At 41.9% G+C, this 14,142-nt stretch overlaps 1 protein-coding gene across 1 annotated transcript; it reads left to right on the top strand.

The window, feature by feature from the left end:
* The first annotated feature begins 3,991 nt into the window (after window positions 1-3,991).
* Window positions 3,992-13,927, top strand: bricd5.L (BRICHOS domain containing 5 L homeolog). The gene is made up of 6 exons (XM_018236568.2): window positions 3,992-4,470; window positions 7,039-7,179; window positions 10,232-10,381; window positions 11,241-11,348; window positions 11,434-11,587; window positions 12,761-13,927. Exons 1-6 carry the CDS (start codon window positions 4,447-4,449, stop codon window positions 12,853-12,855), a joined length of 672 nt encoding a protein of 223 aa, XP_018092057.1. The 5' UTR covers window positions 3,992-4,446; the 3' UTR covers window positions 12,856-13,927.
* Window positions 13,928-14,142: the final 215 nt, after the last annotated feature.

Raw genomic sequence — 14,142 nt, 5'->3', positions numbered from 1 at the left:
GATGGTCCGTGGGGCACATGCGCAGTAGCGCAATCCCACGGACACAGGGACTGGATGCAGAGACACTTCAACTTTATTATATCGGATTCATCAAAAATAATTGTAGGTATGTATGATAGATTAAATATCATAGTTGGATAGATAGACATAAATAGGTGGATAGATATATGTTTGATGGATTAAATAGTTTGGATAGACATACAGTTAATTTGTTCGATAGATATATACTACAGACTACTAATAGTACTACATGTATAGGATCCCTTATCCGGATACCCGATATCCAGAAAGCTCCGAATTACAGAATAGCTGCCTCCCAATAACTTAATACAGAGTGTGAAAATAGGCGACCGAGAGGTTAAAGCAGCTGCATTTGCAGATGACGTATTGGTCTATGTGAAATCCCCATTTCTATCAATCCCAACACTCATGCAAGAATTAGAGAGATTCGGCCTTTATAGTAATTTCAAAATTAATAAGACCAAATCTGAGGCATTAAATGTATCTCTATCCAAGACAGATGTGCTAAGATTACAGCCAAATTTCCCGTTTGCATGGCAGTCTTATTCCCTTAAATACCTAGGGATTTCGGTCCCACAAGACAGCTCCATTGCCACAACACTCAATTATTCCAAATTGCTAAGCCAAATTAAAGCAGACCTGCAAAGGATTGACCATTCAAAACTCACTTGGTTTGGGAGGATTAACTTTATAAAAATGATAGTCCTCCCAAAATTCCTTTACCTCTTCCAGACCCTCCCCATGCCACCTAAAATGAATATCTTGCAGAAAGCTAACAGGCTCCTCACGCAATTCATTTGGGCTAATAAGTCAACTTGAATCAAAATGTCAACCTTACATAGGCGCAAACAGAATGGAGGAGCAGGATTACCCGATTTATACACTTTCTGGCAAGCGGCAACCTGCACTAGATTAATAGACTGTTTCCATCACCAGGATCAAAAAGAAGGGATTCAGATAGAGCAGTTTCAGGTGAAGCAGCCATTGGCTTCGCTACCTTGGATAAACCCCAAAGATAGACAAGACACTTAGACATTACCCATAACAACACATAATATATTATTGGCATGGGATAAGCTTCTACGACAAGTAACTTTATCAATTAGGACAGGGCCAATGACACCCCTGATTGGAAATCCAGTATTTCCACCGGTTATGCTTAGTAAGGGCTTTTTGGCTAAATGACAAAGGGAAAATTACTCCTTCATAAGGGTGAGAAGTTTAACAGGAGTGGCCCCTCTAGTATACATTTTAGAGACCCCCATGCATTCCTTTGCTCAGAAGTTTATGTACCATCAATTAACCCATTGGTTTCAAGAAAACCAGAGAAAAATTTATTAGCAGAAAGTACAGCTTTTGATGAACTCTGTTTAGCTAAAATGAAACCTACTCATACTTTGGCGCAGGTGTACTCCCTACTGTTGGACCTGAAAGGTACACAAGAACTTACATTTAAAGCACAATGGGAGAGGGACCTCAATACTTCTTTTAGTGTCAAGGACTGGGAGTAGTCCTTTGTCCGTACCCACAAAGGGGTGACTGCATGTAAAGCACAAGAGACTAACTACAAGATTCTCTACTATTTACCCTGGGGTTTCAGATATATGCTGGCGCTGCAACACGGAGAAAGGAGATATGAAACATATTTGGTGGGGTTGCCAGTTATTACAACCCTTCTGGGTTTCAGTCTTTCGGTTAATTTCCAAAGTCACGGGGATAGATATCCCATACCTCCCAACATTTTGGAAGTAAAAAGAGGGACAAAAATATTTTTCCCGCACGTAGCACAGCAATTTTTTGACCACACCCTTTTTGTAGCCACACCCCCTAATTACCATGTTTGGCAGGTTATGAAAGTTTGAAAATATTTCTCCTTATCTAAACTGTGTTTTTGTGTCTCAAAATTGTTACAAATATCTTATTTGCACCTGTTAGCTGTTCTGGGCTCTCTGCTAAAAGCCAATTAAGTGAGAAACTTTGTTTCTTTTTCTGGCTGTTCAGTGCAGAGTAAAGAGGGACTTTCAAGTACAAATGAGGGACTGCAGGTTGAGCTGTCAAAAGAGGGACTGTCCTCCGAAAAAGGGACAGTTGGGAGGTATGGATATCCCACCTGACCCCTCTTTAGCGTTAGTAACGATACCATCGCTCAAAAACAACGGACCGCTCAAAGTTCACCCCCCGTAATGATGTTCCTGTCGGGTGCTCTGTCCGCAGTGTCCCCACTGCTGAAATCCGTGTAGCGCTAAAGAAATGGACGGCACTCCGAACAAAGGAATACTGATTTTTTACGTACTCCTGCAAGGATCCAACGCCCTACGCATTTCGGGAATCACTCCCTTAATCATTAAGGGAGTGATTCCCGAAACGCGCAGGGCGTTGGATCCTTGCAGGAGTACGTAATAAATCTGTATTCCTTTGTTCGGAGTGCCGTCCATTTCTTTAGTGCATAACAATACCATCCCCTAATGCACCGTTGAAAATTGTACCTAAGGGCTTTGTAGAATTTGCAATTGCAGCAGCCACAACTGTAATTCCCAGATTATGGAAATGTATTAGGCCACCTACAGTGTCTGAATGGGTAACAGAAATTAATCAGATACAACGTATGGAAGAGCTACTCTCATACACAAATAAATCCCCCAATCAATATATAAAAGGCTGGACGTCCTAGGTAGTGATGGGCGAATTTGCGCGGCGTTTCACTAATTTTTCGCCTTTCACGAATTTCGATGGAAATTCGCGAATTTTCCGACGAAGCGAAACGGCGCCCATCACTAGTCCTGGGTTTTATTCAAATTATCCCCGGATTATAGCCGTACTTTAGCTGCTATATGATGCATCCTGGTGGGAAGGGTAGTATCAAACTGAGTGAATGCCTTGCATTATGAGCTAAAAGGTAGATTGTGATGTTTTTTATTTTTGTGCTTTGGTTTAATGTATTTATAAAGCACTACAAGGATCCGCAGCGATGTATAACCTTACTATATGTAAAAGTACACACGGAAGGACAAGTAACATAATAAATATGTATATATACACAGATTAAGTGCCATGTGTTAAGGGAGACAGTAGGAAGGAGGTCCCTAGCCCATACAGCTTACAGTCTAATATAGTAATGAGCGAATTATTGCCAGGCATAGATTCACAGTGAAATGACGCACTTCGCTATCAGCAAATCTGCTGCAAAAATCTTGTAATGACAAAAAAGTTGCCAGGACAAAATTTTTACAGAGACAAAAAAAGTCACCATAACAAAAAACTTTTTTCATGCTCTTCATGAATTTTTCACCGTTTCGCAGTTTTGCAAATTTTTTGGGTGAAGCAAAACAGGACAGATTCACTCATCACCACAAGGAAGGGGTGTACTGCAAGGACATTCCTGGAAAAACCCGGCATGTAAAGGCAGAAAAAGAGCCAGGCACTTCCCATATTCTAGGAACAGCCAATGAGCTGTAACGGATACGGCTGCAAAGCTTATGAAAACAATGGTTGTAGAGGCGAGAAGAGGTACTGCAAGTGGCAAAACTATGAAAGCTCTCTGCCATAACGATATGTGAAGCATTTCCCAGATATAACAGGCACCACTGTATTCTAAAACTATTTAGCTGGATGAATGCTACAATGTAACTGTAATTACTTGATTTATTTCTTTTTTTTACTTTCACTTCAACCAGCCAGACATGTAGGGAGTCAGCAGCAGCAGCTGGCAAGCCACAGGCTGGGTGTCCCTAATTATCCCATTAGAAAGCATTAGAGTAGCTAGTCTGCCCATTTAATTGGTTCTTTTAATGGGGCTTTTGGTGTTGAATTTATGTCCCCCATTAGGCAGTGTTTATGCCAAACACCTTGAAACTCTATCTTGGCCCTATACAAGGTTTATGCCAACTCTCCATTCCCCTTTTATTAAAGTCAATCACAAGAGAAGGGGTGAGAGGGAAATCGGTGGGAAGGGGTATCCCCTTGTGCTTAGGCCGCCGGAATAATAATACAGCCAATGTACAAAGCTTAATTAAAGCACATTACAAGCTGCTTTTCAATTCGCCTGCACCGGGTTTTCTTTGTGACCTGCTGAAGCATAGGAATTTGGGCGCTCGGCGACTTCTCCAGCAGGGCCATGATAAAGGCCTCGTCTTTCCTCACTACAAAGCCCTGGCTTGTGTTTCTGACTCATTGGTTCCAGTTCAAGGGGGCTGCTTTTATTATATCTTTTTTTTTTCTCCCAGATTCTCATCACAGCCGGACGATTGTTACATTCTTCCTTCTCGGATTACCTGGCTCAGGTGGAGCCTTGGCTGGGAAGTTGACTCTAGAGATCCTCGTGTTCTGAGTGTTGATGGACGCGCCCTTCAGCCTGTGCTGCCCCAACGCCATGCACACTGTGCGCATTGTGAGGACTGGCAGAGCCTGGGAGTACAGCAGCGCAACATGGAGGGCAGCGGAGACCCAACGGTAAGATCAGATCTGGGTTGCCAGCTTTATTGCAGAAGACATACCCAGGTTAGGAAAGGTTTGAGTCATTGCCTTTGGGTGCTGGTCCATGGACAAATGTGCTTTCCTTTTATAGTTGGGTTTGTTAAATACATATCATTTGTCTTCAGGAATCATCCAACTCCAGGATTCAGTTCGGAATTCTCAGCAGTTTCTGCAGAAATTTGCCAAATCCTAAACTCATGTGACTTTAAAGTTTGGACAACTGAAAGGACCATTTGTAATTATTTTAAAACAAACTAAGGTTCAGATTTGACTTGATTTGGCTAAAGCTTTTGTGGAGGATTCGGTGTTCAGCCTAATCCAAAAAAAAATAAAAAATTATGGATTTGGTGCACCTCTTTCTTTCTTGGTTTCTAATGTTGAGTTGAGGAATCTAATCTTGGGAATCCTTCCTCCACAAGTTATGCAGTCAAGGTTTATTTAAAGAAGGTCCGTAGATGATTTCTTGCAGCAGTATCAGCCATTGGACAGGTTTTCTTCATAGGGTTGCAAGAGAACAGCACCAGAATGGGACTCACACTGCAGGGACTTGTGTAAGAAACCTCTCCCACAAATGCCGGACACAAGTTTAACCAGTGGGTTCTAGAATGCTTTCAGTTCTTTGCTTGTATTAAGATATTTATTTGTAGGGTGCCAGCGAGCCTCTTAGATGCTTTCTACTTTATGGACTTGTAAGGAATGTTAAATATAATATAACACATTTATTGCTTCTAGATAAAAAGTCTATAAGGCTATAGCTTATTATGCAAATACAGTGCTCTTTCTATGTATATTAGTATTTATATAAATACATCCAATGAGTTTATGCCCACTGAATTGTAGGGATGTCTATGGTGAATGGTCTATGGTGCCTCTGCCAAGGCGCTCAACAGGTCAGTCCCAATTTATCCAGTAATATTTGCAGCCAGTTAATATTGACTCACTGCGAAGAAGGTTACAAGGAGGGTATTTTTTTCCTATGTGTATTTGTTAACACAGACATAAGGTTAATTGGCAATATGATTTCCATAATTTGGATCTTAGTCTACTAGAAATTCACATAAACATTAAATAAGTCCAAAAGGCTGGTTTTGCTTCCAATAAGGATTAATTGTATCTTAGTTTGGGTCAAATACAAGGTACTGTTTTACTATTACAGAGAAAAAGGAAATCATATTTAAAAATGTGGATTATTTGGATAAAATGGCCTCTCCGTAATTTGGAGCTTTCTGGATAACGGGTTTCCGGATAACTGATCCCATACCTGTATTACATTAGCTTTACTTTGGCAATACCGATGCCCCATTCTGCCAGTAGAGCTGTTGGCAGTGTGCTCCATAGGGTCACGCATACAAATGACAATGGCATTAATCTGATCAATCAGCTCAAGTGCCCAACACCATTAATTCGCAGGACTGGTATATTGGAGTGGTACAGTCATCACAGAGCAGCATATTACTAGTGGAATCATGGTCTACAACTAGACGAGATGAGCCTTAAAATGACGAACACAGAAGTGGGTTTGGCTTCTTAATCTCCATATTTTCGGGCAGCTTTATGTGGGCAAAGGTAGCCTGCGATTCTGTGTTCACTGAACAGGTTGGCACCTGTCTAACCATTCCTGGGATTCCTGAATAGTTCTAATAATCTTATAGAATGAGGCTTTATTAAAATACCCACAAGGACAGAAAGGAAAGAAGATATACCAAAACAAGCACATGCCAACTAATATTCATTTGGTAGGAGTCTAGTAGATGTGTCAAGGACAAGTATTTGTTATTGCTTCATGCCCCTCTAAAACTCGAAGGAAAGTGCCTTTAAAAGTTTCTCAAAAACCATTGAGCACCCCAGCCGTTCCACTTCAAGCTGGCTGCTTTCCCAAGCTGTTCAGAAGACCCAGTAGCACTCTATAGAATTCCAGCCAGCTCCATCTGGCTGTAGGCAAGCCAACAGCTTGGTGCACCTGAGAGGGAGTTGCAGTATATCTTTCCCTGTGTCATGGCCGAGCTATGATCAATCCCTGCTCCATTGGAGCTTACAATCTAAGGTCCCTATTACATTCACATATTAGTGTCACCCATGGGCATAATAAAACTGACATCCCATCCCTGTCACTAGATTATTTTTGGAGTTATTTCTCATTGAAGCCACTCATCAGATGGCAAACTATAAATTTATACTTCACTCCAGGCAACTGAAATTATGTTGAAATTTGCTCCAAAAATGTTGACATATCTGCAGTTATGCGATCTAAGGGTTGGACTGGACCTGTTTGGACCACCAGAGAACCTTGCACCCAGGGCAAACTGTTAAATGCAGAGTGTGCCAAGTGTTGTAGACATTATATATATATATCTGTGTTGGGAATAAGGAAGGGCTGATGGGAATTACCTTGGCCATGGTCCATTAGGACCGGAAGATACTTGGAACACCTAGTTGTACCCACTAAATGCATTTGTCTAGAGGGTTTTTTATCACTGTGGGTACAGAAGAAGCTAATCTGAATATAATTTGGTACATTTTGTACTCTCTTTTTTCCCCCCACAGCCCTCCGTAGACAGAAGACCACCGGAAAGATCAAAGGCTCCTTCTAAGATCTTCTGGGGCCTGCTGGCAGTAGCGTTGCTGTTTTCCATAGTGGGAATAAGTGTGGTCGGATTTCTAGGCTGGAAAGACAATCAAGCAAAGGTGCAATTGTTTTTTTACTTGATGGAGATGATGTATTGGGGTTGGTAGTATTTAAAGATTAAATGGTCAGCTATGTACTGCACCTTGAAAAACAATAAGCCATAGAGGGGAACCCAAAGCAGTGAAAGGTTGGACCCATCAACCACCTCTTTAGGGAGTTTTGTATCAATTATTAATGGTCTACTACACATTTTTAAAGCATAGGTTTTGAGTGTATACTGCTGACCATGATATGTTTGACTGATGTAACAGGGCATTTACATATCCATGGGGCTGCCTTCACTAATTCCAGGGCCCTATGCTACTAAATAAGAACATTTTGTATATTGGGGTGGGTACACAAAGAAAAAGAGTAGGGGGGGGAAGGGGGTGCACGCAAATGCCCACAAACCAAGATTTCCATGCCAATATTCACAGTTATTTATATAACATGTAAAGTTAGACCACGCAATGATGTAACAGCATCAAACTTGAACAATATCCTTCACTTAGTGGGCCAAACTACTATAGAAAGTTATAAGCCCTATATGGTCAATGTACTCAAATTAGAAATTGGTTGGCCACATAAAATACTTCATTTGTGTTTACAGCCTTAAAGGAGAAGGAAAGCTACCGAAGCCGTTCATTGCCAATAGATTAGCCACAATAGTGCAAGCTATAACACTATATTTTTTCTGCAGAATGCTTTACCCTAACTGAGTAAACAGCTCTAGAAGCTCTATTTGTTTGTTTAGGAGATGCCATCTTAGCTTGGGGTGACATCACTTCCTGCCTGAGTCTCCCCTGCTCACTCATAGCTCTGGGGTCAGATTACAGCAGGAAAGGGAGGAGGGAGGGGGGAACAGGGAGGGGGAGAGAAAAGCAAACTGAGCATGCTCAAGCCCTAGCCCTGGAGGTTTAAGCTGAAAACAGGAAGTCTGATACAGAAGCCCATGAGTACACAATAGAAGGAAAGAAATGCTGTGTTTCTTTTGACAGAGGACTCTGAGCAGAATTACTTTGAGGGTTTACTGGTGTATTAATATAGACCTTTGTAATAAAGATTACTTAATTTTAACTAGGGATGCACCGAATCCAAAACTATTTTGGATTCGGCTGAACCCCGAATCCTTTGCAGAAGATTCGGCTGAATACCAAATCGAATCCTAATTTGCATATGCAAATTAGGGGTGGGAAGGGGAAAACATTTTTTACTTCCTTATACATCATTTCCATCAGTCCCTGCCCCAGAAAAGTTTAAAATCTATGGTCTCTATAACATTCGATTAGGGCAAACGTTAGGCTGAAAATGCATTTACTGCCCTAGATATTCTTTCTGTTACTAAAGAATGATTGATATACCAATTTTTTTTATTATATCTGTAACATTTTGATGAGCTTAGAGGTCCCCCCACCAAAGGTTGACCTCCAAGGGGGGCTTGAACAGCCACTAGCTTATTGGTATTTGTCCAACTGTCTGAAAGACAAAACACCTTTAAAACCCCATGTTGCCACAGGTTGAAACAGAGCCATAGGGCATCAGGTTTCACTACTTGAACTGCAAGGTGTAATGGGTATATGTACCACAATATACCCATCTATACCAATCCATTTGGATAGATGTATGAATGAACCAAGCCTTAATGCCTCCCTGGACAGAAGTTCTGGACCTGCAAAGCCATGTATGGGGGGGGGGGGGGGGGTATACAGCACATTTCTTTTGCCAGAGAACTCTCACTATCTTCTTGTTTTTCATCTATTCCTTCCTGTAACAAACTCAATGGCTTCTTGATAAGACAGGGAGGAAACGAGGGATCTATCAATTCTGCTACTGACTTGATGAAGGAAGCGACTTGGCTCTTATGTGAATCTTCTCCATGGAGTTTCTACCTCTCTCAGTCACCTTGGATAGCTGCCCTTGCATGGTATCCACACATTTCCTTCAGTTCTCTCTTTTAGAAGCAGAACTAAATTGCAACAAGGGTTCATAAGGTCTGAATGGGTCACTGTATGCATTTAGTATGGTTTCTGCTGTTAATATTCAGTGGCAATAAGCGCCTGTCCCTAAGGCCAAACCTGAGCAATGGATCTGGTGACACACACACTAGATACTGTTATGGATAAACTTGCATCAGTCAACATCTGTTTTTGCAACCTCCTGGCATTTATAGAAATTAAACCTCTTAGGCCATACCCCCAGTTTGCCCTAGCACACGTCATCTAATGGCTGAAAGGCTGGACTTTATGGCCACTCAAAGCTGTAAGCAGATAAGGAAGAAGGAAGGCACATCCAATGCAGGAGAAATGAAGAACATTTTTAAATTGTAGACATAAAAATGGGAGGGCTTTAGCTAAATGCCCCTCCCATTTTTAAATTGTAGACATAAAAATGGGAGGGACTTTCAGCAAAATTCATGGCGTTTGAAGGCTGGGTGTGCCAGCTTTACAGTTGTGGCATGGGCTAACCAGAAGTGTGGCTTAACTATGCCACTTTTAACTATCCCAATTGTCCACCTAATGACAAATCATCAATATAACCAAAGACTATAGATTTTTAGCCTACAACAAATAATTCTCGGAAGTGGTAGGCAATATCTCCTTTCCATTTGAGTAGAACTGATGTCATTCCTTTCATGGTCAGTAGGGGTCAGCAGCCCATGTTACATTAGGTATAATGTACAGTTGTTCAAAGATGCAAAAATCTGCCTTGTGATATACAGTACAGTACCCAGCTCAAGAGATTAGAGTGGAATAACACAATTCACATAGATTTTGAGGCTTGTTATAGTTCAGAGCAGAGAGGGCAACCACCTTTAGTAAAAGAACAAATGATGTATTGCATGGTATAATAATTTCAAGTGCTGTGTGTTATCTACGTTTTAGACGACAGTGGGTGTTGATAGGAGGAGTAGTAGTAAGACAGCTAGCTGGAGCAAAGCAGGTTCTGGAGACCCATCTAGACCATGAATGGGAGAGTTCCTGGTCCATAGATTTTTTTTCAGCAACACAGTTATCATATCCTTCTCAGCGATGATCTTTGCTTTGTTCAACTAGCTGCTCTGTTGTGTTTCAGCCTCATCTACAGGTTGTCCGCCTGACCTTCAAGAACCCCCAAGGTTCCCCTATGAACCAGTCTGCAGTTACAGACAGAACGAGGAACACCGTGACCTACTGGGTGACCTCCAGGAATCAGACCTCCGTAGTACTGTTCGACAGTAAGCACGTGAGTGTGTATTTTGTTTTTAAATGTACCCATGTATACAGACAGATGGTGAGTGACAAATAGATAATGTTAAAGATACCCATACATACAGACAGATAGTGGGTGACAAATAGATCATTCTAGAACAACATTCTACAACAATTTGACAACCCTCTGGTCCATGTATGTGACCAAACTGTTCTGTGATGCTGGTTTGTTCAGATATCAGTGTTGCTGGGGCAAAACTCCATTGGAACTAGGGTTGCATCACTTCTTATTGCATCCAGTGACTTTATTCTGGCCCCCGGAATGATCATTGGCTTGAGGGCCCAATATTCAGATCAGCCAAATTAGGTAAAAGAAGGCTCAACCTTGCTAGAGAGGCAGATCTTTGCTCATCTCTATTGATACACCAGTCACATAGGGAGCCCTAAACTAGGTGCCTGTTGTAAGGCAGGAGGAGGAGTTACAGAGTCCTGTGCAAGTTAAAGAGAATTGTATTTTTCTCCTTTTGTTAAAATGGCCAGATGTGCTTGCTTGAGCTTAACTGGGCACCCACATGCTGGGCCAATTTGGCTGATCTAATCGAGGGACAATCAGATCATTCATTGGGACCTAAGGAGACCCCTGATCAGTGGGCCAAAGTGCTTCTTGTCTCAAAGGATTTTCAGACCTGCTTGATTGATATCTGGATGATTTTCAGGCAAATATCAATTGGCCAGGCCCCATACATGGACAAGCTCTAAAGGGGCCAAATCAGCAGTTTACATCTGCCTGGCTATGGCCACCTTTAGGCATGCTATATCCAAGCCAAGTCATCTCTGAGCCTCTTCTCCAGAGAAAACACACTGATTATTTTTACATTGTTTCTCCTTTACAGAACTTGGTTTGCTATAAGGCTGCAGGTGAGAGATCTTGCTTCCTGCGCAAGATGGACATACACGACTTTGAAAACATCCGGTCCATTCTAAACATGTCTGAACCCAAGGTGGGTGCATCATGGCAGGAGCAGCCCTGAGTAGAGGGTCACCAGAGTTTCTGATCACAACACTTATGATGGTTATCTTTAACAGGATGAGGCGATCCTTCTACAGAATAACAGGACACGGTTCTACCGGGAGTTCCTAGGGATCTTGGGAAGTCGGAAAGTCAATTATGAGCTTGTAGGGGAAGCAGTGCAAATGCTGTGTGACCAGCTGCCCATTTACTGGGTGAAGAAGAGTGAAGGTGAGTCTGTCTTTCACATCAGCAGCAAAAGAAAAAGGGTTCAACTGATGTCACACCTCACACTCCCATTCTATTTTTAAATCTGCTTGGAGCTCTAAGATAAAGAAAGTATATTCCACATTATTCTAAAGGGGAAATGGAATACTTTATAGGGCACTATCCTCCCATGTTTCTTTATAGAGAATTTATGTCAGTCAAGGAAACACTAATTGTGCCAGAACACCAATAGATTAGGTGACTTGTCTCGGTTCGCAAGACATTGCCACCAGGATTGTAACCAGGGTCTCCAGCTTGAGGGACCAGCATCAAAGGCAAATCAATGATGTTCCAGGCCATATCCCCCATTTTTGCTTTAGTAAACCTTTTGTTACATAACTGGGTCACTCGGCATAAAATGTTATCCCCTCACTTTATAAAGTGCAGAGCAAACAAGTGCTCTGGTCTCATTTGCTTGTTGTGTTCAATTCTCCAGAGCTTTAAAGGGAAGGGAAGGAAGCCTAAGTGCCCTACACTATCCCTTATAAATCCCCCCCCCAAACTCACAATCCACTGATTTGATGCTTCTGATTGGACATCGTCAAAATGCTCCTGGCCATAACTGAGCCCACACTGACCATGTACAGTGAGCAGCTTAAGCTTTACTGAGCATGCTTAGATTGCTCTCCAATATAATCAGAAGGGAAGGGTGGCTGCAAAAGACCATGGCTGCCCAAAGGGTATGACTTGAGTATTTCAAGATTTAGCCTAGGGGGTTGTCACTGTTTGTTATGTCGGGACATTGGAGTAACTAGAGACAGCCATGACCGCCCAACCCATACAAGACTCCTCCAACTAAGGATGGGGGTAAAGAACCTATAATTATGGACTCAACTTATTGCTCCAAAATAAGTTAGTCGAATCCTGAACCAAATCCAAACATGGGGGCATCAGAGACGTAACTACAGAGGAAGGCCCCATGAGGCCCTAATTAATGACAATTTCAACATATATTGGTAAAACAGCACAACCTCTGCAAATGTTGGGGGCCCTAAAATGAATTTGCTGTGGGGCCCATTAACATCTAGTTACGCCACTGACTTGCATACTGAAATCTGACAAGGATCAAGAATATGTATCATGTTGTCAAGTTTTCATTCTGACACCTAACTCTATGTTATCCTCTGGTTCCTATAGGCTCGGCCAGGCAACGTCTGATTTACCTCTGCATTGATATCTGTTTCCCCAACAACATCTGCGTCTCCGTTTGTTTCTACTATCTGCCCGACTAAAGCAACATTAACCTTTCAGCAGAAGTTTGCACATAATTTGTAATGTTCACCTTAGGATTTGTCTTGTATATTCTGTAACCTTGTGTATCGGCCACAATATGCAATTCACCCAGCCCGCTCATTAGTGCCTCCATAGAAGTAACAGCCGCGTAGAGTAGTAGAGACAAGGTGATGTCAGCCAGGGAGAGGCAACTGTATTTTTGTGCTCAAAGTTTTAAAGAAATACAACCCTTATTTTGCCTTCACTTGCTGAACTAGTGCAATGATGATGGGGGCTGCAGTTTTACATTAGCGGGAATCTTGGTGTCTTTGCCTCTTTTATCAACTAACTGATCCGGCACTGGCATTTTAAGACATTATTGTAACAAATGGAAGCGAGGGGGGAAGACTGGCCTATCAGGATACCAGGGGATCTCCCGGGGCAGCCCACTATATGACTAATCCCACCAGCTCTCCAATTTGTACCACAGAGCTTCTGTGAAATCCAGAAAGAACCTAATACATTTATATCTAATCGTGGGTCCTAGATGTCAGGTTCTCTGATGAGCCCTAGGAGGCCCAGTCAACCCTGGTCCCATTAGTTCTCTGCTGACATGAGGGTTCATTTACAAACATAGGTGCTGAACAGTTTAATTGCCCATTGCAATAAATCAGCAGTTAGTTTTTAGCTAGAAAATAAAAGCACTCACTGATTGCTTTAAGTGGCTGCATTTGTGCAATTTTTGCAGCTATCAGTAGTAAATAAACTCCATGAAGTAAAATACTTTACCTCTTTTCAGTTAGTCTGTTTCATGTTTTAGGGCAGAGACACACGCTCAGATTCGTGGAAGGGAAACTTCGGACGACCTTGGAAAATGATCCGAGTGTCATCCCGCCGTCGATTTACATTCTAGCCAGCGGGAAGGCTGTTCGGGGAGATTAGTCGCCTGGTGCCAAATCTGAGCGTGTGTGTCTGTCCTTAGAAAGGAAACTACTAGCCTGCAGTAATCTGCCAGCCTGCTCCTTCTCCCACATCTAACCCCCCTTCATAGGTTCAGTTTTTTTTGTAATGTTAAATAAAGTTTGTTGATAACATCAGTGTCGCTATTGCAAACAGATCTGTTTTACCAGTGCAGAGAAACATTACATGATATTTTCATTACTTTAAAACATTTTTTTTGGTGTTACTGTTCCTTTAAGCTTTACATTGCAGGTGCGCTATTTCTTTGCAATGGAGCAAATATTAGCTCTGTAGTGTAACAAGTCCTAGTTTACTAAGTCCTACAGTTTTCTTTATAGTAGTTAAAC

This window comes from Xenopus laevis, chromosome 9_10L, assembly GCF_017654675.1.
Source record: "Xenopus laevis strain J_2021 chromosome 9_10L, Xenopus_laevis_v10.1, whole genome shotgun sequence".
Classification (NCBI taxonomy): Eukaryota; Metazoa; Chordata; class Amphibia; order Anura; family Pipidae; genus Xenopus; species Xenopus laevis.
This window is presented reverse-complemented; position numbering and strand designations above follow the sequence as displayed.